The sequence below is a fragment of the Podarcis gaigeae genome, assembly GCF_964106915.1.
Source record: "Podarcis gaigeae genome assembly, chromosome: 5".
Classification (NCBI taxonomy): Eukaryota; Metazoa; Chordata; class Lepidosauria; order Squamata; family Lacertidae; genus Podarcis; species Podarcis gaigeae.
The window spans coordinates 60,027,744-60,047,539 of record NC_139681.1 but is presented as its reverse complement, the minus strand read 5'-3'; the positions used below and the strand labels follow the sequence as shown (position 1 = coordinate 60,047,539).

At 42.2% G+C, this 19,796-nt stretch overlaps 1 protein-coding gene across 2 annotated transcripts; it reads right to left on the bottom strand.

Moving 5' to 3' along the window:
- Positions 1-2,648: 2,648 nt before the first annotated feature.
- TCTN3 (tectonic family member 3) lies at positions 2,649-19,269 on the bottom strand. 2 transcript variants are annotated; one of them, XM_083741657.1, is made up of 14 exons: positions 19,041-19,268; positions 18,725-18,866; positions 17,192-17,313; positions 15,983-16,113; positions 15,019-15,127; positions 14,036-14,154; positions 13,349-13,384; positions 12,972-13,046; positions 12,738-12,863; positions 10,898-10,993; positions 9,846-9,943; positions 9,389-9,554; positions 8,231-8,356; positions 2,649-6,158 (listed from the first exon to the last, which is right to left on the bottom strand). In XM_083741657.1, exons 1-14 carry the CDS (start codon positions 19,231-19,233, stop codon positions 5,931-5,933), a joined length of 1,767 nt encoding a protein of 588 aa, XP_083597783.1. In that variant the 5' UTR covers positions 19,234-19,268; the 3' UTR covers positions 2,649-5,930. The 2 variants fall into 2 exon arrangements, with proteins under 2 accessions (XP_083597783.1, XP_083597784.1); XM_083741658.1 differs by lacking the exons at positions 12,738-12,863; positions 12,972-13,046 and having other exon boundaries at positions 19,041-19,269.
- Positions 19,270-19,796: the final 527 nt, after the last annotated feature.

The following is a 19,796-nucleotide window of genomic DNA, read 5'->3' as shown; positions in this document are numbered from 1 at the left end:
TGCCTCGTGGCACCTGCCTCCCCTTAACGTGGATGGGCTCCTTCCGCCCGACCCCCCATCTGACTGCAAAGATCTTCAGATTTATTTATTTATTTGGCCGTGCAAATAATAATAATATGAAGTGTTGGGAGAGTTCCTCCTGCGAAGAGGAGCTGGCCTTCTCTTGCGGAAGAGGAATTGTTATTGAAAGGATGCGCCGGGTAATGGCAGGGTCTACCCCGCCCCCCCACACCAAGGCAGTTTTCTGCCTGGGGAAGAACGGAGCCTGTCCTCCGCGCCCTGTCAAGCTGCATCACTGCCCAAGGCCTGCCAGGCTGTTTGGGAACCTGAGGCAGAGAATGGCATCAGCAGCTCCCTCCCTCTGGCAGGAAAAGATGACAGCAACAAATGAAATAATTTAGCAACCTTGCCCTAGTTGCTAAGGCATGGAAGGGCCCAAAGAAGTTGTTTCTGTTTAAATGTACATTGTCCCGGCTTACAACCCTTACCTGGGTTGTCTTTGACAGCTCTGTGAGGCAAATCCTTATTACTGTGCAGACTTAAGCATGTTTGCTCAAGTAATCCCACAATTCAGTCAGATCTGCTTCCCTAACAGGATTGTAGGGATTGTAGCATTATACCCATTTTACAGGTGGTGGACATAACTGAGGCAAAGGAAAAGTGGCTTTCATAGGCTACTCCATGGGTCCGTCGTGGGCAACTAGATTGCCCAACTAGATTGCACTGCTCTCTGCTCTTAAAGAAAATATAAACCCCGTAAACCGTCTGGGCCTTGGGGCAAGCTAAAGGCTGGCATGTGGGCACAAAATTTCAAGACAGCAGCGGAACTGTGCAGTTGACAATCCATGTGCACCAGAATGCTAAAAGTTGGCAGAGTTCTACTGATTTATAGTGGCTTACTTCAACTGACAGTAGATTCCAGTTTTAGAATTACAAACTTAAGAGCAGCATTACTTAGGGAACATATGGGCCTTATATTTCTGAAACCTATCTTGGAATGTGGTCAGTTAAGAGAGAAAAGATACTCTCAGCCTCCCCCTGCCACTTTATATGTTGCTTCATATTGATTTTTCAGAGTATTAGTTATCATTCTCCATCCCATGTTTATGTTAGTAATGTATGCATTTTGTTTTGGGCATTCATTCAGAAAGTAGATTTTTGGCTTGTTGCTATGGCTCCCCTTAGTACAACACAGAATAGCAGACAAAATATAATTTTGGTCTGTAAAATCCAAGTGCATATCCTTGCTCCATTATAAATCTTATTGGGTGACATTGTGCAGACTACCCTACCTCAAATAGGTTATAATTTGTAACATTTGTTCACTTTTTAAAAGTGGGATAAAAATGTAAGTTTAAAATGTAGAGACATGTTGTAACCCACCTTGAGATAGGAAAGAAAAGGAGTTACTAATTTACTACTTGCACAAAAAAAGTCCTGAAAGCCAAGAGGCCACTTCCTTTGCTTTTCAACCTTTCCACTGGAAGTATCTTGCTGGGAGAAATGGGGCAAAGCAGAGATTAAGAACTTTGTCCTGTCCCTCTTTGCTCAGCACACAAGGAACTTGCAGCAGAATTTAGTCTCACAAGGACAAATGCAATATCTGTCTCTCTCCCAAACTGGAACTTTCTGCTTCAAAACAAATGAAGGGACAGTCCCTTTCAAGCGTTTGGAAGTATATGGTATGCACTGATATCCGACTCAGTTCAGCTGTCATAGTCCCCCCAAGTGAGAAGACAGAGTGACATTTTGGACCTATACACTTGACCTTAAGCAGATATTATCGTATTGTAACATTGTCATATATTGTTCTATCAGAACAGGGTTTTAAAAAAATAAATAAAAAGAAACAAGTCAAAACAAAAGAGTCCAGGCTTCTTTCTGGAGACACTGAAGGGCAGGTTAGGAAACAGCTTGTTCCTAAGAGTTATCCATTAGGGAGTTGGCCTCATGCTTAAACACCTAAAGTCAACAAAGCTGGACTTTGTTATTGCATGCTCTGTGAAGCCAAAGCCCAGACGGGCAAAATGCACTATACAGCTGGGACTCACACAGGAATCATGTGCTCCTTACAATCAGTACTCAGATATGGGTGCTGCGCAGCCAAGCCTCTAAAACACAAACCATAAAACTAAGATGCATGGAACGGCATATAGCCAGGGCTACAATCGCAAGCACAGTCACTTGTAGGCATTCTCTCACTTCTGACTAAACATGGTCAAGAAAGTACAGCACGTGGCCTAAATGTTCCTTAAAGGCCACTTCTAGGAATATATGTGCCAATGACTGCTAAAAGTGAATTAAGGAGACAGAATGGGTTCTTATGGTTTGCCAAGACAGAGCTTTATGAGACTTTCGTAAGAGCATGAACATTCTTTAAGCATCTACCTCTCACCGTGCAAATATGGGTCTGCCCAGTGGTGTGACTTCATGCTAAATAAGGGGGACACTGACACCCTCCTACTAGAAACTACCTTTTGATAAGGGAGAAAAACACGGGGGAGGAATCTGCTCCTGCAAAGAACATCTCACCCACAGAAACCCCCCTGCACTGAAGTTATTTATGAAATAGACTGCCCACAGAATTGAAATTAGCCTGCTTTTAAAAGAAAAATAAGTGGAATCACACATAAGGTGGCTGTAGTGGAAAGGGTATAGTGTTCTTTTTTATTTAAATCAAATACAATGTTTACAAAAGACACAAAGTAAGAAACAAACAAGTCATTCACATCAGCACCAATTGGTCAAGTCAGCCTAAATCCAGAATCCGGTTCCAATCACACACACACACATTTCTATTTCTGCAACACTGGATCTCTGTAGCTAACAGTTAATCATTTTCCCCACCCATGTATGCAATACCTAAGACAGTTACCAGCCAGTTTGCTATGGTTGGTACAAGTACAGATGGGAGATTTCCAACATCAAGCAAAGACAGATATCTAAAGGTTCATAATAAAAATTGAGTTTGTCCTATACTTTTTATCCACCAAGAAATGTAATAGTTTTTAAAAAACTTAAAATAGTGTAAATATCAGATTTTTCCTTTTTAAACTTTTTAAAAATACTCCTCCAGCATAAATTTCATCTGACTTAAGAATTGTCAATATCATGTTCCCTCTTTGTTAGAACAAAGTTTGTTAAATCTTTGAAGGAAATCATTCTTCATTCCTTAATACTATCCAATGCTGAAATTTTTATTTACAGTATCTTCATCTTTCTTTTGGGAAGCTCAGAGCAGCTTACACAAGTCTTTCAGAGAACCTTGCCTCCAAGTGAGCCCCACTTAGCATCATATACTCTTCAGCCATTCTCTGAACCAAAGTATGCTGAGGGATGATTACACACAAGAAAAAGCAGCTGAGATACACTTAGTAGGACTTTGCAGATAAAACCCATAGCACCTCTCCAAGGTACTACTACTTACTACTTTTCAGATGAAGAAATCCAAAAGTAGGGGCGGAATTTGATCTGAGGTGCAGTCTGCACCCTTATTTGTGGTATGTTCAGTGACATTTCAGTGGAAAAAGAACTATAGAGTTGGAAGGGACCCCAATCTCCTCAATGCAGCATCTCAACTAAAGCATACATGACAGACGGCTCTCTAACTTCTGCTTAAAAACCCCAAAGGGAAAAAAACCCACGGAAGTAGTCCACCATCTCTCATGGGAGTCTGTTCCACTGTCGAATAACTCTTAACTATCAGAAAGTTATTCCTGATGTTTACTCAGAACCTCCTTTCATGTAATTTGAATTCATTGGTTCGGGTCCTAGACTCCAGAGCAGGAGAAAACAAGCTTGCTCCATCTTCCATGTTATAGCCCTTTAGATAATTGAAGATTGCTGTATCTCCTCTCAGTCTCAGGAGACAAAACCTATAATTTCTTGCCACCCACACAAGTAGCCCAAGAAACACATTTTCACGGTGCTCATTTTTTGCCAGAACCCCAGGTGACATGAGGACGGACAAGCAAGGAACTGGGCCAAGGCATTATCACATGTGATTTCATATCATACTCCAACTGGAAAGCTGTAAATTACTAGTCCTCCTACTTGGACTTTGAGGCTATTTTTTCCTAAAGTGTCCTTATTTTAGAGTTGACAGGGTAAGGTCACTTTCTGCCTACCTCAAGATTCAAGGCAACTCTGAAACCATAGGCTTGAAGGTCACTCTTCAACTGATCTTAGTGGACATATTTTGAGCAACAAAAGTTGAGATAGCTGGATTCTTTGGTATGAGACATATTATAAAGATATAGTATGTCATTTTGCTCCATTCCCCATTAACAATGCCTCTCACTAAGCTTTTACTGTCACATAAGGGCTACAAAAGTAGGCGGCTACCTGAAATTAGAAGATTTGAGATGTATACTGTAAAGGCAATACATTATCCCATGACAATGGGTCCCTCTACCTCTCATAGGCATCCTTTCTTTAGGCTTTAATTTTACAACTATTGACCCTGAGAGTAAGAACCATTGAACTTCATGGGACTTACTTCTGAGCAGAAATGTATAAAAATTGCACTCACAGGGTGTTTTAAAAAAGAAAAGAAAAGAGATTATTGTTATTTGATAACAAATAGTATTATACATTTTTCCAGATTCTGGAAGAAGCTATAGTTCTATTGTATTGCAGGGAAATGCTAAAAAGCAACTATGTTAGAACAGGCCTACACCAATTACTTGGACATGAAAGGTATCATTACTGAAATCTGTTAAACAGCCCCATATGCTGTGAAGCAATAAAGCAGAACAGAAATTATACTTGTCCCACATCAGATGCAGACAGGCAGAGTAATTATAACAAGATGCCCCCACAAAATACTTAATTTTTTTATACACTGGCTTTGTTTATTAAGGCTGTTGGTTAAAGTGTAATATATTAGGGAAGAACTCTTCAGTAGGACATAAGTTGCAACACTCCTAAAATTAAAGCCCACTTCCCAAGCTCCCATAGTTAATAAACAAGTGTGCATAAGTTCTATAACATAAAAGGACATTTAGCATCAGTGCAGCTTTGTATCCTCTGCGATTGTGGAGAGATTTCTTTTTCAGTAATCGTGTCCCAATTTGACTCCTCTAGGAAAGCCAGCCATAGTTAGTATAAAGGTAAGAGACAGGTATTATCGAGGTGAGTCATGTAAGGCGTGATTGTTTTATCATGAAAAGAGGAATGATACTAGTTTTTAATGACAATCCATAAAGATAAAATAGTTTCATTTACAAAGTTGTGCGTTATCAAGTGTCCCAAGTTTCCCCCTAACAACAGACAAGGGAAAGCAGACTGAAAGCTATAGAACTTTCTACTTCTAGTGTTTTCTTCAAGAAATAATACGTCATGAGTTTGTGACTGAGAGCTTTTTCCTTGACTGAGATCTAAAGCAGCCTGAGATTGTCCTCAAGCACTTCCACACTGGCAAGGGTTTTGGGGAACGTAAGGGGCTGCATAGAAGAGGCTCAAAAGCTTCAGAATGAGGAGGAAGAGTGCCCATGTCACTTTGGGTCCCAACTCTTTCTTCACTAGATTGATGGCCAGAGGTCTTGTGGAGTAAAGAAAGACATCCATAAAGAGGCATAGCAAGTCACGTATGGCACGACTGTTAGCACTTACCCTCATGAGCTGAATACCAAATTCATGTGTGGTATGTGCATTTGATCAGCTCATCATGGGCTGGTGAGTTTTCAACAGGTCACCACAAGTCCAGATAGTGATGTACAGAGGTTCCTAGACTTGACTACAAGCATCGCAGTCATGTGACGCAGAGTTTCCACTCTATATCCTCCACTAGGAGGAGACTGTTTCGTAAACACACTTTCCCCCAAGAGGGCATCCATTCTGATTCAGTCACTTCATAGCAAGCAATGCTATGTAATACAGCAATGACAATATGGCTCTTGAAGATCTTGTTCTTCTTATAAAAAAGGCATTCATGAGACAAGTAATTTACAAAATGTTAATGTCACCAGCAGAGTACCAGGTAGGCTGCCTGAGCTGCTCCCAGCTCCACTCAATGCCACTTTAAAGGGGAAGAAGAAATCAAATGGAAGCTTCCAAAAGGCTCTGGGCTGACCGCGGGGTGGCTCTGGCCATTTAGTAGCATCCATGAAGGCAACTGTGGTTGTCAAAGGCAACATGTTCACCATGTTGCCAATGGACTAGAAGAAAAAGAAAACTATCATTTTAGAATGTACAGAGCCTTGCTTGGTTCCTACCTCACAGCAAATTGCTCCACAGGCCTCTTACACTAGTCCATCGTAATTCAGAGCTGTTCCCTGAACATGAAAGGGAAGCCTGAGACATTTGTCTTGGTCTTGCGACATGACATGTTTGTCCTTGCTGTCTCTCAAAACAGGAGACTGGGACTACTCTACAGCAAATGGAACTGAAAAGAAAAGTGATATCCATTTCTATAGCTATTATTTCCCACCACCAGCTCCCCTTCCACCTTACCACTGACAGCTGCAAACCTGTCCTTTCTTTGTGATGCACGAACAGGCATAGAAGTGAAGAACACAGAGTCTAGAGACCATCCTCCCACCCACTGGACCTCCGATACACAGCTATTAAAATTATTCTATCACCTGTTTAGTCTCCTCCTTCTGGCTGTGGACAGGAGCTGGAGGCTACACCTGGCATCCCTTATGAGCTCTACAGTGGCAACAGGTGGTATTGCACTACACAGAGAACTAGTCTCTTGTCTTGCAGCACTCTCTGTCAATGTAGCAGATTAATCCTATACAACTCCTATAGTTCTTCCCTCACACTCTAGTGGACAGGAGCAGGTTTCTTCACTGATCTCCTAATATTTCCTAAAATTCTGGTTAAGTAGCATGAGTATTTATTTGTTACAATCATTTTTACTTTACCTTGGAAGACAGTTAATAAGTAATAGTGAAATACAGTGGTACCTTGGTTCTCAAACGCCTTGGTTCCGAAACGTCAAAAACCTGGAAGTAAGTGTTCTGGTTTTCAAACGTTTTTCGGAAGCCAAACGTCCGATGTGGCTGTCGGATATTGTTTACGGGGCGCCTGAAGCAATCAGAAGCTGCACCTTGGTTTTCAAACATTTCGGAAGTCAAACAGACTTCCGGAACAGATTAAGTTTGGGACTCTTGTTTTTACTATTTATTTTGCGTTTTTGTTTTTGAGGCTTTTCCAGTTAATTTGTTTCTGTGGCTGTGTGGAACCCAGTTCAGCTACTGATTGAGTGACTGCAGAAATGGATAAAAGTCCCTCATCCAAACAATGACTATCATCAGTGCAGGAAAGAAAAGAAAAATAATTTTAATTTTTATCATCTACAATACTGCCTTATTTATTTTATAGTACAGTACGTTGATTATTGCTTTCATTTTATGGATCAATGGTCTCGTTAGATAGTAAAATTAATGTTAAATTGCTGCTTTAGGGGTTGTTTTTAAAAGTCTGGAACGGATTAATCTGTTTTGCATTACTTTCAGTCGGAAAGCGTGCCTTGGTTTTGGAATGCTTTGGTTTTGGAATGGACTTCCAAACAGATTAAGTCTGAGAACCAAGGTACCACTGTAATTCATTGGGCTCATTCAGATTTATTGCTAAACTATGGTTCAGTGAGAGGTGGGGAACCTCCAGCCTGCAGGCCAAATGGTCCCAACTCTAGAATTCTATGAGCTACTAGTACAGCTGATCCCTGCAGAAAGCAGGACTGAACTACCCAAGGCAGAAGTTGATGCATAGGGTATTCAATCCTGCTTGGTCACCCTCTTGCTTTAGGTGGTCCTGCCCAATTGTCAAAGTTGGCCTGTGGAGTGGGGAGGGAGAGAAAGATCTGGCCCCTGGTTTAGCCTTATGTGTACAAACAACATTAAGTCTTGGGCTCCCCTTTCTCCTCTGGCATGTGTCAGAGAAGATTATAGGAAGCATCTGCTTCTAGTTTTTAACTAAACAAGTTCCTGAAGTAGGGCAACTCTGGTAGGTTCAAACACTAGGTAGTGAACAAATCAGGATAATAAACCACTGTTCGATCCTAGCTTGTTTGAACTACTCGGAGTTTAAACAAACCAGAATTCACTGCGTTAAGATGCAACAGTGAGCTCTGGTTAGTTTAAAACCGAATGTAGCTTTCCATCTTCTCTGGTGCACATAAAAGGTCAAATGTGCGAACTCACTATAGCTCATATACTTTGCATTACATCTGAAATGGTCCAAAGAAACAGAAAACAGCCCTAAAACATTATTTGTGACAGACCTTCAGAGATTTGCAGAGATAATGGTATCGTGCTCCCAATATTTGAGCTTGCGGATTAGACAGGAGGCCTAAGTGGGCCCATATCACTTGGATCTTCAGGGAAATGGGAACCATACAAGGCCCCTCCTAGAAAGAAAAGGGGAAATTCTAAATTAAATAAGCATACTCCCAAAGAGCTGTATTCCTGCTGAGTAATCAGCAGTGTAAAGGGGAAGGCTCAGAATTACTGCTTAATTTGTGCTCAAATATGGAGCAAAACATGATGGCTCTACACTGCTTCAACAGTTGGAGGCAGTATGCATCTGAACACCAGTTGCTGGAAACCACAGGAGAAGAGAGTGCCTTTGTGCTGGAATCCTGCTTGCATGTCCCACGGAAGACCTTACGGTCTTCAAACAAAAACATCTTGGAGGTCCTGGGCCACGGAGGTTAGGCTGGCCTCAACCAGAGCCAGGGCTTTTTCAGCTGTGGCCCCAATCTGGTGGAACACTCTGTCACAAGTCCCTGCGGGACTTGACATCTTTCCACAGGGCCTGCAAGACAGAGCTGTTCTACCAGGCCTTTGGCCAAGGCACAGTCTGACCCCCTCCTTTCTGTAATCCTCACAGAACTCTAGCCCAGTGGCTGCCATTAATTTGATTTTGAATTGATTTTAGAATGCTGTGTTACTTTTATTGTTGCTAGCTGCTCTGAGCCCAGCTTCGGATGGGGAGGGCGGGATATAAATAAAATTTTATTTTTATTATTATTATTATCTGATTGGCCGCTGTAAGAACAGGATGCTGGACTAGATGGGCCATTGTCCTGATCTAACATGCTCTTTTGTGTTCTTATGAAGAGAGTGACATCTCAGAGGTAGTCAGAATTGCATGGGGATGCAGAACATGATGTTTCTACAGCTACCTCTCCTTTCATTGGGAGGAACAAAAGGAGACAAAAGACTTATGGCCCAGTTGAAGGAAGTTCTATGTGAATACAGTAGGGACCTGTGAATGTGCCACTGGTCTTGGCAAAACACAATGTGCTCCAGCTTGACACGGTTAGAGGGTAGTTTCTTCTATAGGGTAGATGGTAGCCCTTTCATCCTTAGGTGCTGTGGCAAAGCTTACAATAGGATGTCAGATACAAAGCTAGCTACTCTGTCTCTCTGCATACTACCTGTATTTTGCACCCCTGGGTGAAGATGCTGGTCCGCTCTCCTGGACGGCTTGGGTCAGCATTGCCAGTTATGGCCAAACCACCTAAGTTGTATCCTCCCTCAAAGGCTTGGTATAGTGTCTCTTGGAAATGGCTACAGTTTGCTTCCTCCAGCTTGAAGGGTACACTGGAAATCAGACAAAACAGGGAGCATCCATTGGTCTCATGTCAGTGAAACTTAACTACCATTCAGAAACACATTGCCTTTACATTACTTCTCAGGAATTACTGAACTGGAACATGTCTAAATCAGTTCTTCAATGGAGGTACATTTGGTGAGAAGTTAAAATTACCCCTTGCCAAGTTCCTTAGTTTATGTGCTAAGCAGTGAACAGTCAGCTCTGATTTACAAAATTTGGCTGTCTATACAAGTCTGTACAAAGAGTGTAAACATTCAAGAGAATTTGAGGAATATTACCTGAACTGGCAACTTGTCCTCACATTCTCTCTAAACTGTACTTTATACCTTTCAGTTGCTGAGCATTGACCATCAACTTGATTCTGTAAAATGGTTATCTGAGGAGAGGTGTGTCAGGAAACTAAACTAGAATACAATGGAAACCAGAGAAACTGTCTTTGGTCTTGTGGACAGAAAGCAACTCCAAGTGTGTACATATGTACACAACTCCAATATGGTGTGTACATACGTACACAATCATTTGTTTACATTTTAACTCATTCTCAGGTTTGGAGAATATCAACTACTGATAAATAATCTGAAATATTTTAAGACGAATGGTTTTAATATAATAAAATGCTAAATGATTACTACTTTAGCCTAAATGATGAAAAGGCAGCCAAACATGAACACCTCAACACTTTTGCCAATTCTCCAAATAAAAATACCCCCCCCCCCCCAGTTGTGGGGCTGATTAAATGCAGCATATGAACAGCCAAGAGAATGCATTCTCAGTTGCTCCGTCTTGGGTATTATAGTGGGACATATAAAATACCACCACATCTCCAAGAACCATTCACAGGCTGTTTATAACCCATAATTGGCTCATGGCAACATCTTAACTGAACAGCTGGGCTCATCCACATGTTCTTTCTATTGAATCCAAAAACTTAGAAACAAAAGGATGTTGCATAGACCTGAAAACAATTGAAAAGCCAAGTGCAGGAGTAAACAAAGAAGTATATAATTGCATATACACATTATCACATCAGCCTACAGCTTTTTAAGAAAATCTGAGGCCAGCGGATCAAGTAATACATTGCAGATAGCTCTGCAGGATGCTCTCATTTGTAGTTAAAAGTGGGAGATGGTTACTAATACCAAGAGCATTAATTCTGAGCATTGGTTCTCACAAGGCATTCACATACGTATCAATATATGCAGCGATATGAAGAACAGTGGGTGAGGTCAAAATCCTCTATACAGCTCTACAATCATCTAAGACCTAAGGGTACACTCCTGGTATCAGGCTACACTCCTGATACTAGATCAAACAGTGCCAGAAAGGATACATGCTGCTGGGTGCCATTATACAGAACTATCAGTGGTGCTCCTATAATATATCCAGGGTTCCCACTTCTCTGTTTGGTGAGAGAAGGGCTCCTGCTCTGCAAGAGACAAAATAAATTACATGAACCTTATTATACCATCATCTGTACATACTTTGAAATACAATAATTAGTAAGGGACAAAATTCAAACCTGGCCTAATGGTTAGGATTGACATGCCAAAGAAGTGGGAGCTGAGCCCACTCATGCCAGATGAAGGGGGCCTTGTTTTGTCATTACACATACTAAAATCCTACAATAGTGCAATGAAGTACCATACATGAATCCACTGACCCAACACTGCAGTGATGGATTATAGATAATCTTGGGGCACTGTCAGACATGTGAATAAAATGGAAATAAAAAAGAACACTGGCTAAAACACCAGGCAGGAATCCTTGCATGATGCAGCTGCTCCCATGTGATGTTATAAGGCAACAAGAAATGTAAGCAGCAATTTGAAGGACAACAGTGGAAGCAGTTTTGCAGAGATTTGCAAGAAGTCTCTTCCCTAGTGAAAGCAAGAGAAGAAATTATGTTGCCATCATGTTCTGCTTTAGTCATGATTACGTCAAAGTTAATAGATGAGCAACTTGCACCATTATTTCCTTTTATATGTGTGTGTGATTTATAGAAAGGCTACATGTCTTTTAGACAAGGAATAAATATGCAAAGTCAGCATCTGTGGCACATCTTTCATTCTCTAAGCAATTGGAGAATTACTAACACAGACAGAAGACAAAAAGTGGCAAGGAAAGGCAAAGAATGAGGATGATTAGTTTGTGTTTGATGCAGAGGGAAAGAGAGTATAGTTTGCCCAGAAATTCATACGCTTATCTCCTCTGCACTGTCTTTGTGACTCTTATCAGTCACATGGACTCAGACTATGGGCATATTTACCACAGCACTCCACTCTCCAAAATAAGTCACCAAGCAGACATAGCAATTTTTTTTACCAGTATACACAAATAACTGGTATTACAGGAACTGAGTTTAAGCAATTGGTTGCCTATTCATCTGCTTTACTCTATTGTTTATGTGATTGCTTCACAGGTACACAAAGTGAGAGACAAATTTAGCAGATGGAAGGAGAAAAAAACCAATTTAAATACTTTCTAATCTGTTTACCACTCCATCATCACAGCTTGTGTAAGTGCTGATCAGAATTACAGATACTAAGATTACAGGCAAAGCTAAAAGTGTACTAGACAAAGTGCACAGATTCTGTACAGACTGAATACTAAAAACTCAGAATCTTATTAGAACTGCTGGTGTTAACCAACTAGACAAAAGAAGTTTCCAAAACATTGTACCCTTCCCCTTTCAATGCATGCAAGGCCTATCTCCATTTAGAAATGTTTGGCATGCCATTTCAAAGCACTGATAGCTTCCTTTCCCTAGCTCCAAAATTAATTTGCATCACTTTGATAAACAGGATGGAGACTTCTCCAATTTGCTGTCAGACCTAGAAAATGCTTCTTCAGTGAAGCAGCCTGAGACTTTGACAGCCTTGAGAAGAACCTAGACTTCTACACCACCACAATTGTTCTGCAGCACAAACTCAATCCTTTCTTTGATCACATACGGCCCAGAAATAAATATGGAGCCACATTTGCAAGCCTGTTTTGTGTTTCAGAGTAGCCATCTCACTTCCACAACAGCACCACCATTGAGGCCCATGACAGTAGAATACTGACTCTGGTTTCCATTCTCACAACACAGCAAAGGATCCAGTTGCACACAAGGGCCCCAGCCCAACCCTTTCCCCCACAGTCCAAGAATGCATATAAGAACAAACACTGACCCCAAAATGAAGAGAAAAGCGCTGCTGCAGTGTGGCTCTTGGATTCCCAGATATACTGGCAACTTTGAATTGAACGGATACTTTCTGAATTCCATGAATCCCATTGAACTCCACCTCATAGCTCACCTAAAAGTATGACATACATGTCAGAGAGAGACAAGGTATGAACTTAGGCCTCCGGTCACCTCCCCACACCTCTACTAATAAGGACAGCACTCGAAGAACTAATGATACCTCAGAAACAACATTGTGGCACGTGCTACCACTTAGTGAAGGAGATGCAGGCTCTGAAACAGGGGTGATGTTGACCTGGAGACACGAAAGATATTTTCAGTTCTCATATCATATTTATCTTCACCTACATAATCTATCCACAGTCATCTTAGACTAGGGGCATTTGAAACTTCCAATCCACTTCACAAAAAATAATCCTCACAACTATTCTGCTACTTGCAGCGGGAAACTTAAGCATTCCCTTGAGACCATATACAAATAAACTAACATCTTTACAACACTCATTTCTTTGTGTATAGCTAGATCCACAATTTCCAGTCCATTTTCTAGACTATGATTCAAAATTATGACTAGGCAAAAACAAACTAAAATCTCACCTGTATGGGTTGGAAAATAGTCATGTTGACTGGGACCTGAAAAATGAAAAGCCAGCTATACTTTAGTGTCTGCACAAGATAATGATTTACAAACCTTTGATCCCAATCTTACAGTCTTGTCTTCTTTGCAGTGTTTTTTTATCTATTGGGGATGAGGCATTATTTAGGAACAGGCAAGAAAAATGTTTATTCATCCAACAAATTTTGAACCCTGCTGGTTCTTCTTCAGGGAAATTCAGAGAACAGTAATTCAAAATTCAGATGTGCTACCTCATCTATTTTTTAGCATAAGAAATAAAAAAGGTAGCACATCTGAATTTCCCTGAAGTAGAGTTAAAAATGTGTTGGATAAATAAACCTCTTTCTTGTAAATCCCATTGTTTTGCTTTTGTTTCCAGTTGCTTTTTTTTTTAAGGTTGGGGTTCTTATTTTTGCTAGACATTATTTAGGAAAAATCTCTTAATTTGTAGGCCCCAAATACTCTTTATGCCTGTAGTAGGCCAACAGAAATATCAATTGTTTCCCCAATATTTCAAGGTATTTGACAATAAAAAGAAATATTTTTAAACCTATTCTTCATTTGGCAAGGAAGCAGAAGACTCAAATGTGCTTAGGAAATGTGGAAACATACTTGAATTAGGCAAGATAACCAATACTATACCAAAATAGCAAAATAAAGAGAGTTACCTTCAGCACACTGAAGCCACGGTAGTATGAAGCTGCATCCAGTGCAGGGTCAGTGGTGCAGCTGCTTGTTAAGTCAGCAAGGATCCGAATGCAGCTTGTGTTTTTGCTCTCCAGGAAACCTAAGTAATTAACAGGTCACATAAGCGGGTAGGGACACGCAGTAAATGTCATCCTAATGCACAGGAATCCACAAATGCAGTCAACTGGGCAATCCAACCTGTAACGTGTCATGGTGTGTGTATGTCTTAAATGCAGAACTCCCAACAGCCAGGCTCCAACGTCTTATTACCTGGCTGTGCCACCAACACACTGTATTAACTGCAAGTCTGACAGGCTGAGCACTGTACTTCCAAGGCATTGCCTGGGTTGCAGGGCCAAGCCTAGTTAAGTACTCAGTCAGTGGATCACAAGTACAAATTCCTGTCCACTGAGACCTATTACGCTCTAGCCTAACCTGTTCATTAGCAACTCAGTCCAGAGCAACTTGCCTCAGCAAAGAAGACCTCAACTAGCTGTGTAGCCTGGTTTGACCCACTGCCTGGGATTATGCTACCAGACTTAGGCCCTTTGGTCACTGCCTCTGGAACCCATCTTGCACATCTTAGACTGTACTACCTGCTACTTGCACTTGCACATCTTAGACTGTATTACCTGCTAAGTATTTTAAATGCTGCTGGCAATACTGAAAGGCTCTTTCAAAATAATATTAAGTTGCATATTGTATTGGAAAGCAGATCATATCACAGGTTGAAACAAAAATGTTGTTATGCACTGTGCACTCTATTGTTAACTCCCTCTCTACCACCACCACCCCACTTGTCTGGCAGCAAAAAAGAGAGGAACTCCTTTATATTTGCCATTGTACAGCAGGAAGCCAAAAAACTCATTAGCTGCTAAAATTGATTACTCAGCACTAAACTCCAACAAAGTTTGTGGAGCTCCACCAACAGATGTCAGGACTTTGCTGAAGTTCCCATGCTCACCAGCAGGATTCTCATCAATGCAAAGTTGGCTGGTTCCAATGCCCACTGGTTGTTTGAGTATACTTAATACAGATGATGCAGCGAAGTAAGTCTGTATAGGATCTCCCACCTGAAATGAAAACATAGGGTGCTATTCAACTAAGTTTCATTCAAAGTAGACCCACTGAAATGAATGAACCTAACTTATGTTGATTAATGCCAGTAGGTCTACTCTGAGTCAAGCTTAGTTGATGAAGAATTCTTTTATTATTTATACCCCACCCATCTGGCTGGGTTGTCCCAGCCACTCTGTGCCGCTTACAACACATATAATAACAAAATGAAACATTAAAAACTACCTGAAATAATACCACCCAGAGCTGCAAAGGAATCACTCAGAGCAAAGCACACGCAAGAGAGGACCATAATCATCTATTCTACTGCATGAGGATGAGTATTTAAATACAGTGGTACCTTGGGTTACAAACTCCACTAACCCGGAAGTAGTTGCTCCAGGTTGCAAACTTTGCCCCAGGAGGAGAACAGAAATTGTGCAGTGGCAGCATGGCGACAGCGAAAGGCCCCATTAGCTGAAGTGGTACCTCAGGTTAAGAACAGTTTCGGGTTAAGAACGGAACTCTGGAACGAATTAAGTTCATAACCCAAGGTACCACTGTAAACCTAGGAACACAGGAAGCTGCCTTATACTGAATGAGACAACTGGTCCAGCTAGTTCAGTATTGTCTACGTAGACAGTTTCAGGAAGCAGCCTCTCCCAGCCCTAACTGGATATGCTGAGAAATGAGCCTGGAACCTTATTGTAAGTTACTAGGAAGGCTGCATCCATAGAGGAAGTATGGAGATTGAAAAGGAAAACTTAATCCTGACCTCTTCTGTCTAGATATTCTGTCTAGATTTTCTAGAAGCAGCCTTCTCACCACGAAAACCTCAAGAGAAAATCCTTGATAACTAGAGGCTAACTCACCCGGTAAAAGGCAGATGGTGATGACAGAACTTGATGAGGCAAGTTGAAAGAAGACCCTCCATATTGCGCTGAAAGTGCTGGAAAGTTGACTTTTGTAACCACCTGTGGCTGCTGTAAATAGTTCAGCTTTGCTATATGTAGAATTGCGGGGGGGGGGGGGTGAGAAGGGATACATGCAACTGAAACATCACAGTGTTAAAATGAAATCTCATTTCCCTTTGCAAATCTGAACTCCTTCTAGAGGGAAGAATTTTATAAGGCAAGCTATAGGACTTGGTGCTTGTTAAAAGTTTTTTTCTCCACTCTCTGTTAAAAGGTAAAGGTACCCCTGCCCGTACGGGCCAGTCTTGACAGACTCTGGGGTTGTGCGCCCATCTCACTCAAGAGGCCAGGGGCCAGCGCTGTCCGGAGACACTTCCGGGTCACGTGGCCAGCGTGACATCGCTGCTCTGGCGAGCCAGAACCGCACACGGAAACGCCGTTTACCTTCCCGCTGGTAAGCGGTCCCTATTTATCTACTTGCACCCGGAGGTGCTTTCGAACTGCTAGGTTGGCAGGCGCTGGGACCGAGCAGCGGGAGCGCGCCCCGCCGCAGGGATTCGAACCACCGACCTTTCGATCGGCAAGTCCTAGGCGCTGAGGCTTTAACCCACAGCGCCACCTGCGTCCCTGCCCACTCTCTGTTAGAGGGCACAAAAATACTGAGTGACTGCACTCTCAACAGACATCAGAATTAGAGGTTTTATTATCCTAGTACATTATTTTCTTGCTCTGCTACTACAGGATGCTCCCTTTTAAGCATTGCACTGGGTGTACAATGCACAAACACTGAGGAGCCCTGCTCCTCAGAATAATGAAAAAAATCATGCAAAAGGCTCTTGGGGAGTACATAAATGAAGACAGCACCTTGTGTCACACTCTGTGGAACATCAAAGAGTGTACATAATTGCAACTTTGATATTAGTAAGGGAACTGTAGACAGTTCAGAAACAAAGTGGGTAGAGTTGGCAACAGGATGTCACCAACTTTTACGAAGCAAACCTCTATCCTTGCTCTAAAAGGAATATATATATATAAATGAACAGTTCATTATCTGCCCTGTATAAATGCAAATTAGCAAGTACAATCTGCACTTCTATTTTTAAAATCAGCTTCAGAGAAGAATCTTGACCAAACAGAATGGCAACCTAGATACCGATCTAAACTTACGATCATTTAGCTCCACACAGAACAGCAATACACATCCACCAGGACCAGGAAGGACATCAGTACGGTAAGGAGTGTTATTTTGGAAAATTGTGGATTTTTCCAAGCACACCTGACTCACAGCCCTAATAAGAAAACAAAAGCACACAAAACCACACCACAGGAGTGTTATTTAAGCAAACACAACTCAATAATATAATTCCTGAAGCACTTGCCTATTCTGTGATTGGGTGACCTAGCAATCTGTCACTCAAAACCACCCGAATATAAGACACTGTGCATATTGATATGGTCCCTGCATTAGTTTGTCATCCATTATGTAACCAACTAGAGAGGCTATCAACATCAGAAGTCATCATAAGGGTGAATTTTACTATGTTAAGTTTGCCTAGTATAGGATTAGTTAGACCATTATTTTGCTTTAGTATTTTAGTTTTGTTGTGATTGGTCATACTTGCTCTCCCCCCCCTTTAAAAATAATTCCTTTAAAATGAACTGCCCAATTAGGTTTTTAAGCAATACTAGTTTCTGGACACACTCACAGTTTGCCTCTTCCCCCCCCCCCGATCATTTGATCTATGCTACTGGTCTGAAGTACTTGGGAGCACTGGCGGAGAAAGAGGAGTGCAGGGGGAGCGCACCGCCCCTGGCAGAGCAATCCCAGTGGGGTGCCATTGCGACTGCCGACCCACCCGCACTGGGTGTCATGCCCCTAGGATGAATGCCACACCCCTGGGATGCGTGCCAGCCCCGCCCCTGCCTGCTCTCCGCCCCCTGGTGCCGGAGCATGAAGCTCTGCCACTGCTTGGGAGGTCAAGCAGGGTGACTGGCTGAGGCTGTCAGGCATGAGACTTGGAATTTGGCTGACAGTATCCCTACCTATAGGCAACTATAAGCAATTTTGTACTCTGTTGACCAAGTGAGCTGGGTGCTACCATCATTTACAAATAATATCTATCTTGAACGGTGATGGAGCTTCAACACTCATGCAGAGGTCTTTCCTAGCCCAGCTACCTGAGATTTTGTTACCCAGAGATACCATGGCTTCAATTTGAAACATGCAACACATGTGCTTTACTTCTAAACTACAAGCCTGCCCACAACATTTGTAAAAGAAAAGCAAAGGCAGCAATATTAGTAGCTCAGAAAAAGATGCCTTTCCCCTTCCCACATCTTTATAGGACACAAGATAAAGGGGTACTCTCACTTAACCTTTGTCTGTAACTCTGCTTGCAAGTTGTCTACAAACAAGTTGGACATACTCATGCCTTTTTCTTAGACAACACTTAGAGACCTTCAGGACAGAACATACTAAAACTTACATTCTTACTCTTTCACTAATTGTGTTTATTGCTCCTGTCAGCATTCTCCAGCATAAGTGTGCAAACCTCCTATCCACCCAAACGGTAATAATGGATCTGACCACTGCCACCACCAAGCACCCTGGCTGAATGAAGCTAGCAGTCTCATTCAGATCCCAGGCCACCCCTATGTCTTAACACACTGTGGAGAGAAAATTGTGCCCATGCATTTCACCTAGTGCTGCCTGGAAGACAAAAAGAGAAGGGACATTCAGGGCCCCCCGTGCTACAATCTGAGCCACAGCTTGAATCACAGCAGCAGTTGAGGTCGCAGAAGCCTGGGTGCAGATCACAAGGGCAGATGGACGAAGAAGCACCTGTGGGGGACAGAGAAAGAGTTCGAACTGAAGGCGGCAAGGAGAGGCTGTGAACTGAGAAACGATCTCGGTAAAGTATCGCCTAGACGGGGTGGGCGGGGGTGGAGGGTTATTCACATATTGCCTTTAGGGCACCCGCTGCCCCGGACCACCCTCAGCCTCTCCTTCCCTCACCAGCTCTGGGTTCGAGTCTCTCTTTCCTCTCGACTTCGACCGCCTCACTGGTGGGCGCCTCACTGGGGCTCGTCTCGTTCGTGGGCGCTTCCTCTGCTTCCAGAGTGCTGTTTGCATCCCGGGGCTTCGCCTTCCCCGACGCCACGACCGACAACAGGAGCAGCAACGAGAGCATTGGCTGTGCGGCGGCCATAGCGGACGCATCGCCCCGTTGCTAAGAAACGGCAGTCGCACGTTCATGACGTATAGGCGCAAAAGAAGTACGTCAGTCTCAGCCGCTTCTGTGTATCCGTAAAAACCATAGAAGTAGGAAATGAAAGGAGTGAAAGCGCCGTCTCCGAAGTTTGTAGATAATTGTTTGCTGAATTTTACTGTAGCTGTGATTGGGAAACAAGAAACGAAAACGAAATAGAATAGATGTTTTTAACAAGTTTTTTTGCAAATATTAAAAAAATAGCCGATTTGTTTCCCTTATTGGAATATATTAACAGGGAGGGATTCCCTCCAGTTTCTCACTCTTTGGTAATGATTAGGATATTTAAATAGCATCTGATATTTAGTGAACCAAGATTGTAATTTGGTACGCTGTTACTATATTATTCTGAAACTCTTATTACTTTTTATTTGGCCAAAAACAAACAGTAAGCGGGTTTTTTATTTTCTCTTACTAGCGCTGACAATATCAACAAATGGTATATCAATATTATCAACAAACAGCAGTCCACTGTTAAGATTGCGGAGGCGGTGCCGATGTTG

Bases quoted from the DNA above. Each gene is read 5' to 3' on its own strand.
- TCTN3 (XM_083741657.1), bottom strand. From the start codon at position 19,233: ATGGCCGCCGCACAGCCAATGCTCTCGTTGCTGCTCCTGTTGTCGGTC. The intron at 18,867-19,040 runs GTGAGGGAAGGA...TGTCCCCCACAG, and splicing joins GAGACTCGAACCCAGAGCTG to GTGCTTCTTCGTCCATCTGC. The intron at 9,555-9,845 runs GTAATATTCCTC...TCTGATTTCCAG, and splicing joins AGGACAAGTTGCCAGTTCAG to TGTACCCTTCAAGCTGGAGG.